The sequence below is a fragment of the Trachypithecus francoisi genome, unplaced genomic scaffold (genome assembly GCF_009764315.1).
Source record: "Trachypithecus francoisi isolate TF-2019V2 unplaced genomic scaffold, Tfra_2.0 Lachesis_group6, whole genome shotgun sequence".
Lineage (NCBI taxonomy): Eukaryota > Metazoa > Chordata > Mammalia > Primates > Cercopithecidae > Trachypithecus > Trachypithecus francoisi.
The window spans coordinates 82141203-82158676 of record NW_022681471.1 but is presented as its reverse complement, the minus strand read 5'-3'; the positions used below and the strand labels follow the sequence as shown (position 1 = coordinate 82158676).

At 38.1% G+C, this 17474-nt stretch overlaps 1 protein-coding gene across 4 annotated transcripts in view; it reads left to right on the top strand.

Annotated features, from left to right (window-relative positions):
* Positions 1 to 17474, top strand: part of FAAH2 (fatty acid amide hydrolase 2) — a 242356-nt gene that overhangs the window by 27912 nt on the left and 196970 nt on the right. For all 4 annotated transcript variants that reach the window (XM_033201025.1, XM_033201024.1, XM_033201023.1 and 1 more), the window contains exon 3: positions 4141 to 4277. In XM_033201025.1, the coding sequence (XP_033056916.1) occupies positions 4141 to 4277 (137 nt within the window). The remainder of the gene's footprint in view (positions 1 to 4140; positions 4278 to 17474) is intronic.

The window sequence follows — 17474 nt, the reverse complement described above, 5'->3', positions numbered from 1 at the left end:
GGACTCGCAAAAGTGGGAGATTTGTGGGCCTTCATTTTAGAGCCCTGCCATTAATGTGTTCTAGCCAACCCCAGTCCTTCTTTCTTTTAGTTGAACCTCTAGGGAAAGAGATAATTTTATTTGTTTCACTTGGCTCAGGTGTCCAATATACCGAGACTAGCAGCATCTTGTGTGTATATGCATATATACACACACTCATATTATATATATATATATACACACAGAGTATATATATATATACTACATATATACTATATATATGTACTATATATGTGTGTGTACATATATATAGCCTTTGTTCTCTGAGTACTGCTGGCCCACCAATAGAGATATATGCATGACAGCTAAGTTTTTATGACAGCAGAGTTTTTACCCCTATCGGTGGGGCAGTAGTACTCAGACAACAAGGACATGGAATAAATCTAGATGCCCATCAATGGTGGACTGGATAAAGAAATACAAATAGTAATATCAGTGATAGTTAGCCGTTGCATGGTTACAGTGTTCCAGGTACTATTGTAGCACTTTACAAATGCAATAACTAATTGAATAATATCAGCAATTTTATGAGGTAATTATGTTTAGCTCCATTATACAGATGAGGAAACTGAAATACAGAAAGGTTAAGTAACTTTCCAAAGAAGACACAGTAAATAGTGGAGCTGAGATACAAGACTATGCATTCTCTCTCTAGATTAATATTGTTCAATAGAGATAAATTATGAGGCAAATATGCAATTTTACATATTCTAGCAGCTGTATTTTAAAAAGTGAAAAGAAACAGGTGGAATTCATTTCAATAATACATATTATTTAACTAAATATGTCAAAATACTTTAAACATATTGCATTAGCCACATTTTAAAAATATAATTCCAACTTTTATTTATTTATTTATTTTTGTTGAGATGGAATCTCACTCTGTCGCCCAGGCTGGAGTGCAGTGGCCGGATCTCAGCTCACTGCAAGCTCCGCCTCCCGGGTTTACGCCATTCTCCTGCCTCAGCCTCCCAAGTATCTGGGACTACAGGCGCCTGCCACCTCGCCCGGCTAGTTTTTGTATTTTTTTTTAGTAGAGACGGGGTTTCACTGTGTTAGCTAGGATGGTCTCGATCTCCTGACCTCGTGATCCGCCCGTCTTGGCCTCCCAGAGTGCTGGGATTACAGGCTTGAGCCACCGTGCCCGACCTTCAACTTTTATTTTAAATTCAAGGGGCACATGTGCAGGTTTGTTATATGAATCTATTGTGTGATACTGAGGTTTGGGATACAAATGATCCCATCACCCAGATAGTGAGCATAGTATCCAACAGTTTTTCGAAACTTTTCTTCGCTCACACCCTTCCCCATCTATTAGTCCCCAGTGTCTATTGTTGCTATCTTTATGGTCATGAGTAGCCAGTATTTAGCTCCCACTGAGAATGAGAACAAAGTGATATTTGGTTTTTGTTCCTGTGTTAATTAGCTTAGGATAATGACCTCTGGGTGCATCCATGTTGCTGCAAAGGACATGATTTCATTCTTTCTATGGCTGTGTAGTATTCTGTGATGCATATACACCAATTTTCTTTATCCAGTCCACCATTGATGGGCATCTAGATTTATTCCATGTCTTTGCTATGGTGATAGCATAGTGATGAACATACAAATGCATGTGTCTTTTTGGTAAAACTATTTATTTTCTTTTGGGTATATACCCAGTAATGGGATTGCTGGGTCAAATGGTAATTCTGTTTTATTTGAGAAATCTTCAAACTGTTTTCCACTATGGCTGAACTAATTTACATTCCCATCAGCATTCTCTTTTCTCTGCAGCTTCACCACTATCTGTTTTTTTTTACTTTTTAATCATAGCCATTCTGACTGGTGTGAGAGGATATCTAATTGTGGTTTTTATTTGTATTTATCTGATGATTAGTGATGATGAGCATTTTTTCATATATTTCTTGGCTGCTTGTCTATCTTCTTTGGAGAAGTGTCTGTTCATGTCTTTTGCCCACTTTTAAATGGGGTTATTTGTTTTTTGCTTGTTTAATTGTTTAAGTTCCTTATAGATTCTGGATCTTAGATCTCTGTTGGATGCATAGTTTATAAATACTTTCTCCCATTCTGTGGGTTGTTTATGACATCGCATGAGTGTCAGGATTAACTGACTGTACAATATTTGAAGTATTGCCCAATACCTGACATATATCATTAATTATTAAATATCATTATCATCATTATGCTGGCATGCTCTATAACTCCTGTCTCCTCCATTTCTAGCATATTGTCATATACACATAACAGTAAAAAATCCTCCTTTTTAGGAACTTCCAACAGTTCTTTATATTCATTTTCCCAATGCATCCTCGCTATTGTCCTCAATTTACAATTGAAGCAACTAAAATCCAGTGAAATAAAAGAGCTTGCATAGTTCACAAAACTAGGAAATGAGAGTTCCTTAATTTTTATTCATCTTAAAAGCATAGACATTATCATATTCTTTTTTTAATGCTTTGTATATTTTTTGAAGTAATCAATAAACATAATTACTATTTCCAGTGAGCCCAAAGATATTTTATTAAAGTTATTTTAAGTCACATGAAAGGTTATGTAGAGGATTTTAAATTTCATTTTCAAGAATTAATATTTGAGATACTGAGAAATTACACAGGAATTGCACACTTTAGTGATTGTATTACCACATAGATTAAAACTGTGTTCTTTTGGACATATTGACTTATTGTATTTCATTCTGGAAATTGCTGTAATTATGTCCATTATAGAACATTTGCAAAAACAACAAAAAATTACCTATAATCATAGCACCAAAAGAGTAGTTATTCACTGTTAATGTTTTGCCTACAATTTTCACATGATTGAGGTTATAATAAGAATATACTGCTATAACCTTCTCTTTTCACTTACATTAAATGACATTACATCATAGGAATTTCCAAAGGGCAGTAAAACTGTTAGGAAACATCACTTTATTTTATTTTATTTTACTTTAAGTACTGGGGTACATGTGCAGGATGTGCAGGTTTGTTACAAAGGTATACTTTTACCATAGTGGTTTTCTGCACCTATCAATCCATCACCTAATTGTTAAGTCCAGCATGCATTAGCTATTTTTTCTGATGCTCTTTTCACCCCTGAGAGGCCCCAGTGTGAGTTGTTTCCCTCCCTGTGTCCATGTATCCTCATTTTTCAGCTCCCACTTATGAGTGAGAACATACAGTGTTTGGTTTTCTATTCCTGCATTAGTTTGCTGAGGATAATGGCTTCCAGCTCCATCCATGTCCCTGAAAGAATATGATCTCATTTCTTTTTATGGCTGCATAGCATTCCATGGTGTAGATGTACCACATATTCTTTATCCAGTCTATCATTTATGGGAATTTGGGTTGATTCCATGTCTTTACTATTGTGAATAGTGGTGCAATGAACATATATGTGCATGTATCTTTATAATAGAATGACTTATATTCCTTTGGGTATATACCCAATAATGGGATTGATGGATCAAATGGAATTTCTGGGTCTAGGTCTTTGAAGAATTGTCACATTGTCTTTCACAATGGTTGAACTAATTTGCATTCTCACCAACAGTATAAAAGCGTTCCTTTACCTCTGTAGCCTTGGCAGCATCTGTTGTTTCTTGATTTTTAATATTGCCATTCTGACTGGTGCGAGATGGTATCTCATTTAGGTTTTTATTTGAATTTCTCTAATGATCAGTGATGTTGAGCTTTTTTTCATGATTGTTGGCTGCATAAATGACTTCTTTTGAGAAGTGTCTGTTTATGGCCTTTACGCAACACCACCTTTATTGGCCAAACAGTTGTCTGTTGTAGATATCTATAATTATTTATTTGGAGACAAGGAGATTTTATGTGTTTTTCTAATATAAATAATAATGCAATGACCAGCTTTCTGTATGGATAATTCTTACTAGGTTGGATTACTGTTCTTATGATGGATTCCTAAAAGGAGAATCACTGGCTCAAATGGTCAACTTTATAAGGCTCTTGACAAGTACATTAACTTTAATATGTTGATTACATATTAACATGTTGATATGGGTATTCTTTTAATAAAGTTGGTCGGATGACTTGTTTATGTAGTTAAAGTTTGCATTGTTTTATTTCTTCTTAGGTTTGAGGAAGCAATGAAGGAGGCTCATGCTGTAGATCAAAAGCTTGCAGAGAAGCAGAAAGATGAAGCCACCCTGGAAAATAAATGGCCCTTCCTTGGGGTTCCTTTGACAGTCAAGGAAGCTTTCCAGCTACAAGGTACTATTCTTTTATTTTTGGCTACATGAGTTTAATTCACAAGTTGCTACATTTTCTAAACTTGTAAACTAAAAAGGATGTTATAAAAGTGAAGGACTAATTCATGCTGCTTCCTCAGTTTTGAAATGAGAGGAAATATTCAGCAAATTCCATTGGGAAAAATGATAATAGTCATCCTCTGTTAGCTCTGTATGGCATATGGGGGCACTATGCTCAGTATCCATTAATCCTCACAGCAAACTTATAAGAATAGTATTATTGATCTCATTTTTCAGATAAGAAAATTGAGGCTCATGACCCTAAAGTAGTTTGGCTAAAGCCAAACTTGGATTCTGATAAAGACCTGTGCTTTCTGTGTCATACAGTTCTTATTTTGTAACTTCCTGCTAGCCTCAAAAGTAAATGAAAATCCCAAATATTTGGAAAGTAAATGATGTATTTTTAAATAACCCACAGGTCAAAGAAATGAATCACAAGGAAACATTTGAACTGAAAGAAAAAATATAATAATATAACAAAATTATGGGATGTAACTAAATTAGTATTTAGCGGGAAATTTATGGCTTTCAGTTAGTATATATTAAAAAAAAAGATTTAAAATCAATAACTGAAACCTGGCCTTAAATGGCTCCTACGAAAGGGGTCAGTGAGGGAACTGAGGCCTCACCTTCACCGGAAATCTCTGGGATCCTAGCTATAGGGGACCCCTTGTTGCCCATGGGTATATGAGCTGGCAGCAAGATCTGACAGAGAGGAGGCAGAGACAGGCCTTCAGAGGGCTTGGAGCCTGGAAGCTTTTGGTACTCTGGGCAGCTCCAGCTGAGAGTAGCCATAGGCACCAATCCCCAGGGCTTTCCATTCCTCCGAGGAGGTGCAGGCCAGGTGACCTCTGACCCAGAAGAGAGCAGAGCCAGCTTCTTCACGGGACTGAGGTGCATCTGCTCTGCAAGCTTTACTGCCTGTCAGCCTCTCCCAGCATCCATGCCTAGCTGCTTTGCAGGAGCAGGTGCACATAACAGCCCTTGCAGCCCAGCCTCAGTGTGTTGATGCACCTGAGTACTTTCCTAGCTAGCCTGGAGCATCTTGGATTCCCTAGCACAGGCAGAACCGAATCCCAGCTATGGGACAGTTAGGTGCACCCAGAGCTAAAGCATGATGCTTGAGAGTAAGGAGCAGAGATCTGTGGACAGTAATGAAGTTGGATAGGAGTTCCCAACTCCAGAACACTGAGAGAGGAGAGATGCATGGGTTCCTGGGCCAGGTGAGACTCCACAGGGTGGGTCCATAGAGTGTGGCATATCTCTCTGCTGCAACCTCTGCCCGAGAGGGCTGGTGGTACAGAAGAGCTAACAAAAGAAATGCCAGTGCAGCACCACTGATCACAGGGGCACTCCCAAATCCCAGGAACAGATCTGGTGAGGGAGGTGCTCTCTCTTTCTCCTCTCCCAACTCAATAGCATGCCCGCATGCTAAAGGAAATACAAAAGAGCTACACAGCTTGGTATTAACCTAGCTACTGGCCATTACTCTTAAATGCTTCATCTACTGGACTGCAGCCCAAACTACAACACCAGTCAGTCATCCGGCTAATATATACACCTGTGAAACCAAGTGCAAGAATTCGAACACACATAAAGATCCTACAGAGGCCAGGTGCGGTGGCTCATGCCTGTAATCCCAGCACTTTGGGAGGCTGAGGGGGGTGGATCACCTGAGGTCACGAGTTTGAGACCAGCCTGGCCAACATGATGAAACCACGTCTCTACTAAAATTACAAAAAAAAAAAAAAAATTATGTGGGCATGGTGGCGGGCGTCTGTAGTCCCAGCTACTTGGGAGGCTGAGGCAGGAGAATCACTTGAACCCAGGAGGTGGAAGTTGCAGTGATCTGTGCCATTGCACTCCAACCTGGGCAAGAAGTGCAAAATTCCATTAAAAAAAAAATCCTATACAGAACACTGGCCTTCTGAAAGGATCCACAAACATAGCCAACTAACTATACTGAACTTACACCACAGTTACAGAAATACCAATCCTCAAATATTAGAATAAATCAGTGCAAGAACTCTGGAAATCCAAAAAGCCAAGTGTCCCTACTGACCTCAAAATAAGTCCAGTAGCTCCCCAGAAATGGTTTTTAACCAGTCTGAAATGACTGAGATGGCACAGTCTTCAGGATGTGAGTATCAATGAAACTTACTGAGATTCAGGAGAAAGTTGAAATCCAATCCAAGGAATCCAAAGAATCCAGTAAAATGACCCAAGAGATGGGAGACAAAATGGACATTTTAGGAAACAATGAAACAGAGCTTCTAGAACTTAAAGACTCACTACGAGAATTTCATAATACAATTGGAAGTATTAACAGCAGAATAGACCAAGCTGAGGAAAGTATCCCAGAGCTTGAATACTGTTTTCTCAAATCACCTTAGTCAGACAAAAATAAAGAAAAAAGAAATTATAAAATTAAAGAAAACTCCAAGAAATATGGAATAACATAAGAAAACCAAGCCTATGACTCATCAGCATTCTCAAGAGAGAAGGAGAGAGAATAATCAACTTGGAAAATATATCTGAGGTGAAGAAGTTGACACCAGTCTTGGTGAAGAGGTTGACATGCAAATCAAAGTGGTACAGATAATGGTGGCCACATACTATGTAAGATGACCATCCCCAAGGAACATAGTAATCAGATTCATCAAGGTCAATGCAAAAATAAATAATAAATAAATAAATAAATCTTAAAGGCAGCTAGAGAGAAGGGTTAAGTCACATGCAGAGATAACTCCATCAGGCAAGCAGTAGATCTGTCAGCAGAAACCTTAACAATGAGAAGATATTGGGGGTCTATTTTCAGCATCACTAAAGACAAGAAATTCCAGCCAAGAATTTCATATCCTTGCAAATAAACTTCATAAATGAAGGAGAAATAAAATTCTTCTCAGACACGAAAACGCTGAGAGAATATTTTTCAACTAGACCAACCTTACATGAGGCCTTTAAGGAAGTGCTAAACATGGATTCAAAAGAATGACACCGCCTGTCACAGAAACACTCAAGCTGATAGCTTGCATGCACTATAAAACGACTATGCAATCAAGTCTATATAACAAACAGCTAATAGCATGACTTGAATAAAATCACATGTATTTGAATGTAAATGAGCCACATGACCCAATTAAAATAGAGTGTCAGGCTGGATGAAAAAACAAGATCCAACCATCTGTTTTCTCTAAGAGGCCCATCTCATGTGTAATGATACCCACATGCTCAAAGTGAAAGGATGTAGGAAGATCTATCATGCAAACAGGAAACAAGAGCAGTAGTTGCTATTCTTTTTATCAGATAAAACAGATCTTAAACCAACAACTATCAGGAAGTTCAAAGAAGGGCATTATATAATGATAAAGGTTTTAATTCAACAAGAAGACTGAACCATCTTAAATATGCATGCACCCAATATTGGAGTGCTCAGATTCACAGAAAAATCTTCATGAACCAAGAAAAATCGTAGACAGCTATACAATAATAGTACGAGATTTCAAAACCCCACTGACAGTGTTAGACAGATCATCAAGGCAGAAAACTAACAAAAGAAACTCAGGACTTTACCTCAACACTTGACCAATTGTACTTAATAGACATCTACAAAATACTCACCCAAAAACCATGGAATATACATTCAACTCATCTGTACATGGAGCATACTCTACATGGTCAGACATACTTCAAGTCTCAATAAATTAAAATATTAAATCTTACCATGCACACTCTTGGACCAGAGTGAAATAAAAATAGAAATCAATATCGAGATCTCCCAAAACTACACAAATATGTGAATATTAAACAACTTTCTCATGAAAAACTCCTAGGTGGACATTGACATTAAGGCATAAATCAAAGACAGTGATTAATAACTCTTAAGTGAACATCAAAATTAAGGCAGAAATAAAAGAAAACAAAAAAATCTCTGAAATTAATGAAAATAGTGACACATCTTACCAAAGTCATTAAGGCACCACTCAAGCATTGTTACCAGGAAAGTTTATAGAACTAAATCCTTCTTCAAGAAGTTGGAAAGATCTCAAATTAACCATATAACATCACACTAAGGGGAACTACAATAATAAGAAAAAATCAATTCCAAAGCAGCAGAAGAAAATAAATAACTAAAATTAAAGAAGTTAGTAAAATATAGATGTAAAATTCTATACAAAAGATAAATGAAATTAAGAGTTTGTTTTTCAAAAATAAGTTAGACTGAGGGGGTGTGAGCAAGATGGCCGAATAGGAACAGCTCCAGCCTCCAGCTCCCAGTGCGAGTGACACAGAAGATAGGTGATTTCTGCATTTTCAACTAGGGTACTGGGTTCATCTCACTGGGGAGTGCTGGACAATCGGTGCTGGTCAGCTAGTGCAGCCCGACCAGCGAGAGCTGAAGCAGGGCAAGGCATTGCCTCACCTGGGAAGCACAAAGGAGAAGGGAATCCCTTTAGAAACTGAGACACACAACACCTGGGAAATCGGGTAACTCCCACCCTAATACTGCCCTTTACCAAGGGTCTTAGCAAATGGCACACCAGGAGATTATATCCCACACCTGGCCCGGAGGGACCCATGCCCATGGAGCCACCCTCATTGCTAGCACAGCAGTCTGAGATCTAACTGCAAGTCAGCAGCGAGGCTGGGGGAGGGGCGCTCGCCATTGCTGAGACTTAAGTAGGTAAACAAAGCCTCTGGGAAGCTCGAACTGGGTGGAGCCCACAGCAGCTCAAGGAGGCCAGCCAGTCTCTAGACTCCACCTCTGGGGGCAGTCTGCCTGCTCAAGTGGGTCCCTGACCCCTGAGTAGCCTAACTGGGGGACATCCCCCACTAGGTGCAGACTGACACCTCACATGGCAGGGTACACCCCTGAGATGAAACTTGCAGAGCAAGAATCAGACAGCAGCACTCGGTGTTCAGCAATATTCTGTCTTCTGCAGCCTCTGCTGCTGATACCCAGGCAAACAGGGTCTGGAGAGGACCTCAAGCAATCTCCGACAGACCTACAGCTGAGGCTCCTGAGGGTTAGAAGGAAAACTAACAAACAGAAAGGACACCCACACCAAAACCCCTTCAGTACGTCACCAGCATCAAAGAATAAAGGCAGATAAAACCACAAAGATGGGGAAAAAGCAGGGCAGAAAAGCTGGGAGTTCAAAAAATTCAAAAAATCAGAGTGCATCTCCCCCTGCAAAGGAACGCAGCTCATCGCCAGCAATGGATCAAAACTGGACGGAGAATGACTTTGACGAGTTGAGAGAAGAAGGCCTCAGTCGATCAAACTTCTCAGAGCTAAAGGAGGAACTACGTATCCAGCGCAAAGAAACTAAAAATCTTGAAAAAAGAACGGAAGAATGGATAACTAGAATAATCAATGCAGAGAAGGCCACAAACGAACTGACAGAGATAAAAACCATGACACGAGAAATATGTGACAAATGCACAAGCTTCAGTAACTGACTCGATCAACTGGAAGAAAGGGTATCAATGATTGAAGATCAAATGAATGAAATGAAGTGAGAAGAGAAGTCTAGAGAAAAAAATGGAATAAGAAATGAACAAAGCCTCCAAGAAATATGGGATTACGTGAAAAGACCAAATCTACATCTGATTGGTGTGCCTGAAAGTGAGGGGGAAAATGGAACCAAGTTGGAAAACCCTCTTCAGGATATCATCCAGGAGAACTCCCCCAACCTAGTAAGGCAGGCCAACATTCAAATTCAGGAAATACAGAGAACACCACAAAGATACTCCTTGAGAAGAGCAACTCAACACACATAATTGTAAAATTCACCAAAGTTGAAATGAAGGAAAAAATGTTAAGGGCAGCCAGAGAGAAAGGTCAGGTTACCCACAAAGGGAAGCCCATCAGAATAACAACAGATGTCTCTCGAAAATTGACCACATAGTTGGAAGTAAAGCACTCCTCAGCAAATGTAAAAGAACAGAAATTATAACAAACTGTCCCTCAGAACACAGTGCAATCAAACAGAATTCAGGACTAAGAAAATCAAACAAAACCACTCAACTACATGGAAACTGAACAACCTGCTCCTGAATGACTACTGGGTACATAACAAAATGAAGGCAGAAATAAAGATGTTCTTTGAAACCAATGAGAACAAAGATACAACATACCAGAATCTCTGGGACACATTTAAAACAGTGTGTAGAGGGAAATTTATAGCACTAAATGCCCACAAGAGAAAGATGGAAACATCTAAAATTGACACCCTAACATCACAATGAAAAGAACTAGAGAAGCAAGAGGAAACACATTCAAAAGCTAGCAGAAGACAAGACATAACTAAGATCAGAGCAGAACTGAAGGAGATAGAGACACAAAAAATCAATGAATACAGGAGCCGGTTTTTTGAAAAGATCAACAAAATTGATAGAATGCTAGCAAGACTAATAAAGAAGAAAAGAGAGAAGAATCAAATAGGCGCAGTAAAAAATGATAAAGGAGATATCACCACCTACCCCACAGAAATACAAACTACCATCAGAGAATACTGTAAACACCTCTGTGCAAATAAACTAGAAAACCTAGAAGAAATGGATGATTTCCTGGACACTTACACTCTTCCAAGACTAAACCAGGAAGAAGTTGAATCCCTGAATAGACCAATAGCAGGCTCTGAAATTGAGGCAATAATTAATAGCCTACCAACCAAAAAGAGTCCAGGACCAGATGGATTCACAGCCGAATTCTACCAGAGGTACAAGAAGGAGCTGGTACCATTCCTTCTGCAACTATTCCAATCAATAGAAAAAGAGGGAATCCTCCCTAACTCATTTTATGAGGCCAACATCATCCTGATACCAAAGCCTGGCAGAGACACAATAAAAAAAGAGAATTTTAGACCAATATCCCTGATGAACATCGATGCAAAAATCCTCAATAAAATACTGGCAAACCGAATCCAACAGCACATCAAAAAGCTTATCCACCATGATCAAGTGGGCTTCATCCCTGGGATGCAAGTCTGGTTCAACATACACAAATCAATAAGCGTAATCCAGCATATAAACAGAACCAAAGACAAAAACCACATGATTAATAATAGATGCAGAAAAAGGCCTTTGACAAAATTATACAGCCCTTCATGCTAAAAACGCTCAATAAATTCAGTATTGATGGAACATATCTCAAAATAATAAGAGCTATTTATGACAAACCCACAGCCATTATCATACTGAATGGGCAAAAACTGGAAGCATTCCCTTTGAAAACTGGCACAAGACAGGGATGCCCTCTCTCACCACTCTTATTCAACATTGTTTTGGAAGTTCTGGCTAGAGCAATCAGGGAAGAGAAAAAATTAAAGAATATTCAGTTAGGAAAAGGAGAAGTCAAATTGTCCCTGTTTGCAGATGACATGATTGTATATTTAGAAAACCCCATCGCCTCAGCCCAAAATCTCCTTATGCTGATAAGCAACTTCAGCAAAGTCTCAGGATACAAAATTAATGTGCAAAAATCACAAGCATTCTTACACACCAGTAACAGACAAACAGAGAGCCAAATCATGAATGAACTTCCATTCACAATTGCTTCAAAGAGAATAAAATACCTAGGAATCTAACTTACAAGGGATGTAAAGGACCTCTTCAAGGAGAACTACAAACCACTGCTCAGTGAAATAAAGGAGGACACTAACAAATGGAAGAACATAGCATGCTCATGGATAGGAAGATTCAATATTGTGAAAATGGCCATAGTGTCCAAGGTAATCTATAGATTCAATGCCATCCCCATGAAGCTACCAATGAGTTTCTTCACAGAATTGGAAAAAACTGCTTTAAAGTTCATATGGAACCAAAAAAGACCCCGCATTGCCAAGACAATCCTAAGCCGAAAGAACAAAGCTGGAGGCATCACGCTACTTAACTTCAAACTGTACTACAAGGCTACAGTAACCAAAACAGCATGGTACTGGTACCAAAACAAAGATATAGACCCATGTAACAGAACAGAGCCCTCGGAAATAATACCACACATCTACAGCCATCTGATCTTTGATAAACCTTACAAAAAAAGAAATGCGGAAACTATTCTCTATTTAATAAATGGTGCTGGGAAAATTTTCTTGTCATAAGTAGAAAGCTGAAACTGGATCCTTTCCTTACTCCTTATACGTAAATTAATTCAAGATAGATTAGAGATTTAAATGTTAGACCTAAAACCATAAAAACCCTAGAAGAAAACCTAGGTAATACCATTCAGGATGTAGGCATGGACAAGGACTTCATGTCTAAAACACCAAAAGCAGCGGCAACAAAAGCCATTATTGACAAATGGGATCTAATTAGACTAAAGAGCTTCTGCACAGCAAAAGAAACTACTATCAGAGTGAACAGGCAACCTACAGAATGGGAGAAAATTTTTGCAATCTACTCATCTGACAAAGGGCTAATATCCAGAACCTACAAAGAACTGAAACAAATTTATGAGAAATAAACAACCCCATCAAAAAGTGGGCAAAGGAAATGAATAGACATTTCTCAAAAGAAGACATGCATATAGCCAACAGGCACATGAAAAATGCTCATCATCACTGGCCATCAGAGAAATGCAAATCAAAACCACAATGAGATACCATCTCACACCAGTTTGAATGGCAATCATTAAAAAGTCAGGAAACAACAGGTGCTGGAGAGGATGTGGAGAAACGGGAACACTTTTACACTGTTGGTGGTATGGTAAACTAGTTCATCCATTGTGGAAAATGGTATGGCGATTCCTCAAGGATCTAGAACTAGAAATACCATATGACCCAGCTATCTCATTACTCGGTATGTACCCAAAGGATTATAAATCATGCTGCTGTAGAAACACATGCACACATATGTTTATTGTGGCACTATTCACAATAGCAAAGACTTGGAATCAACCCAAATGTCCATCAGTGACACACTGGATTAAGAAAATGTGGCACATATACACCATGGAATACCATGCAGCCATAAAAATGGATGAGTTTATGTCCTTTGTTGGGACATGGATGCAGCTGGAAACCATCATTCTCAGCAAAGTATTGCAAAAACAGAAAACCAAACACTGCATGTTCTCACTCATAGGTGGGAATTGAACAATGAGATCACTTGGACTCTGGAAGGGGAACATCACACACCGGGGCCTATTATGGGGAGTGGGGAGAGGGGAGGGATGGCATTGGGAGTTATATCTGATGTAAATTACGAATTGATGGGTTCTGACGAGTTGATGGGTGCAGAACACCAATATGGCACAATTATACATATGTAAGAAACCTGCACGTTGTGCACATGTACCGTAGAACTTAAAGTATAATAATAATAATAAAAATAAGTTAGAGTGCTACCTAGGTTAAAAAAGAAGGAGTAGATTCAAATAAGTACAATCAGAAAAGACAAACATAACATTACAACTTATTTAATGGAAATATGAAAGATTGTCAGATACTATGAAGAACTGAATGCACCCAAATTAAAAAAAATATAGAAAATAGAAGTATTCCTGGAAACACACCATCTCCCAAGATTGAATCAGGAAAAGAGTGAAACCTTGAACAGCCCAATATTGAGCTCTGAGATGGAATTGGCAATAAGAAACCTACCAATCAAAAAATGTCCTGGACTAGATGGATTCACAGCTAAATTCTACCAGACATACCAAAAAGAGATGGTACCAATACTACTGAAATTATTCTAAAAAATGGAGGAGGAAGGACTCCTCTCTAACTCATTCTATGAAGCTTTCATCACCGTAATACAAAAATCTGGCAGAGACATGACAGAAAATAAAAACTTCAGACCAATATCCCTGATTAACATAAACTCAGAAATCCTCAATAAAATTCTAGCAAACCAAATCCAGCAGCACAACAAAAATTAACTCATTGTGATCAAGTAGGGTTTATTCCTGGGATGCAAGATTGGATCAACATATGCAAATCATTTAATGTGATTCACCACATAAACAAAAGTAAAAACCATGTGATCATCTCAATAGATGCAGAAAAATAACTTTTGGTATAATTCAACACCCCTTCTTTATACTAACTCCCAACAGACTAGGCATCCAAGGAACATACGTCAAAATAATAAGAGCCATCTATACCAAACCCACAGGCAATAGCACACTAAATGGGCAAAAGCTGGAAGCATTCTTCCTGAGATCTGAAACAAGGAAAGTGTGCCCACTCTCACTACTCCTGTTTGACATAGTACTGGAAGTCCTAGCCAGAGCAATCAGACAAGAGAAAGAAAAGGCTTCTAAATAGGAAAAGAAGTCAAGCTGTCTCTCTGTTGATGATATGATCTTATGCTTAGAAAACCCTAAAGACTTCACCAAAATCCTACTAAAACTGATAAACGATTTTAGCAAGATTTCAGAATACAAAATCGATGTAGTAAATCGGTAGCATAATAATGTCCTGGTTGAGATTCACACAATCCCATTTACAATAGTCACAAATAAAATGGAATACTTAGGAATACAGCTAAACGAGGAGGTGAAAGATCTCTACGAGAACTGCAAAGCACTGCTGAAAGAAACCAGAAGTGGTACAAATAGTTGAAAAAAATTCCGTGTTCGTGGATTGGAAAAATCAGTATTGATAAAATTGCCATGCATCCAAAAGCAGTTTACAGATTTAACGCTATTCCTACCAAACTACCAAAGACATTTTCAAAGAATTGGAAAAAAAAAAAAAAAAAAAAACTATTTTAAAATTCATATGTAACCTAAAAAGAACCGGAATAGCCAAAGCAATGCTAAGCAAATAGCATTCAGAGATATCACAGTACCCCACTTAAAACTATATTAAAAAGCTACAGTCACCAAAACAGCATGGTACTGGTACAAAAATGGACACATAGACAATGGAACAGATCAGACAACTCAGAAATAAAGCCACACACATATAGCCATCTAATCTTTGTCAAGGCCAAAAAAAATATGCAATGGGGGAAGGACTCCCTATTCAATACATGGTGCTGGGATAATTCACTAGCCATGTTTGTAAGACAGAATCTACACACTTATCTTTCACCATAGCGAAAACTAACTCAAAATAGATAAATATTTAAAATGTAAGACCTCAAACTATAAAACATTCGAGATGAAAACCTAAGAAATACCCTTCTCTATATTGACCTTGTCCCCCCAAGCCCCCCAAAAACATGGTCAACTCCCTAAAGCTATTGCAACTAAATGAAAAATTGACAAGTGGGACTTAATTAAACTAAAGACCTTTTGCACAGCAAAATAAACCATCAACAGAATAAACAGGCAACCTACAGATTGGGAGGAAAGTATTCATAAACCATGCATGCAATAAAGGTATAATATCCAGAATCTATAAGGAACTTAAGCAAGTCAACAACTAATAAACAAATAACCCATTAAGAAATGATGAAGAGACATGATCAGACATTACTCAAAAGAATATAGACAAGTGGCCAACAAATATTTGAAAAAATGCTCATCAGGATCAAGTTCACAAATAGCAATATTAGCCTTAAATGTAAACGGGCTAAATGCCCCAATTAAAAGACACAGACTGGCAAATTAAATAAAGAGCCAAGACCCATTGGTGTGCTGTATTCCGGAGACCCATCGCACATGCAAAGACACACATAGGCTCAAAATAAAGGGATGGAAGAATATTTATCAAGCACATGTAAAGCAAAAAAAAAAAAAAAAAAAAAAAAAACAGGAGTTGCAATTCTAGTCTCTGATAAAACAGACTTTAAGCCAACAAAGATGAAAAAAGACAAAGAAGGGCATTACATAATCGTAAAGGGACCTTTGTACCAAGAAGAGCTAACTATCCTAAATATACATGTACCCAATACGGGAGCACCCAGATTAATAAAGCATGTTCTTAGAGACATACAAAGAGACTTAGAGTCCTATACCATAATACTGGGAGACTTTAACACCCCACTGTCAATATTTGACAGATCAACAAGACAGAAAATTAACAAGAATATTTAGGACTTGAACTCAGCTCTGGACCAAGTAGACCTAATAGACATCTACAGAACTCCCCACCCCAAATCAACAGAATATACATTCTTCTCAGCATCAAATTGCACTTATTCTAAAATTGACCAAATAATTGGAAGTAAAACACTCCTCAGAAAATGCAAAAGAATGGAAATTATAACCAACAGTCTCTTAGACCACAGTGCAATCAAATTACAACTCAGGATTAAGAAACTCACTCAAAACTGCACAACTACATGGAAAGTGAACAACCTGCTCCTGAATGACTAGGGGGTAAAGAAATTAAAGCAGAAATAAATATGTTATTTGAAACCAGTGAGAAAAAAGACACAATGTACCAGGATCTCTGGGACACAGCTAAAGCAGTGTTTAGAGGGAAATTTATAGCACTAAATGCCCAAAGGAGAAAGTAGGAAAGATCTAAAATTGCCACCCTAACATCACAATTAAAAGAACTAGAGAAGCAAGAGCAAACAAATTCTAAAGCTAGCAGAAGACATGAAATAACTAACATCAGAGCAGAACTAAATGGGACAGAGACACACAAAAAGCCCTTCAAAGAAATAAATGAATCCAGGAGCTGGTTTTTTGAAAAGGCTAACAAAATAGATAGACTGCTAGCCAGACTAATAAAGAAGAAAAGAGAAGAGTCGAACAGACACAATAAAAAATGATAAAGGGGATATCACTACTGATCCCACAAAAATACAAACTACCATCAGAGAATACTTATAAACACCTTTACGTAAATAAACTAGGAAGTGTAGAAAAAATGGAAAAATTCCTGGACACATAAACCCGCCCAAGTCTAAACCAAACCTGGAAGAAGCTGAATCCCTGAATAGGCCAAGAAGAAGTTCTGAAATTGAGGCAGTAATTAATAGCCTACCAACAAAAGAAAAGCCCAGAACTAGATGGATTCACAGCCGAATTATACCAGAGGTACAAAGAGGAGCTGGTACCATTCCTTCTGAAACTATTCCAAACAATAGATAAAGAGGAACTCCTCTCTAATCCATTTTATGAGGCCAGCATCATCCTGATACCAAACCGTGGCACAGACACAACAAAAAAAGAAAATTTCAAGTCAATATCCTTGATGAACATCGTTGTGAAAATCCTCAATAAAATACTGGCAAACTGAATCTAGCAGTACAT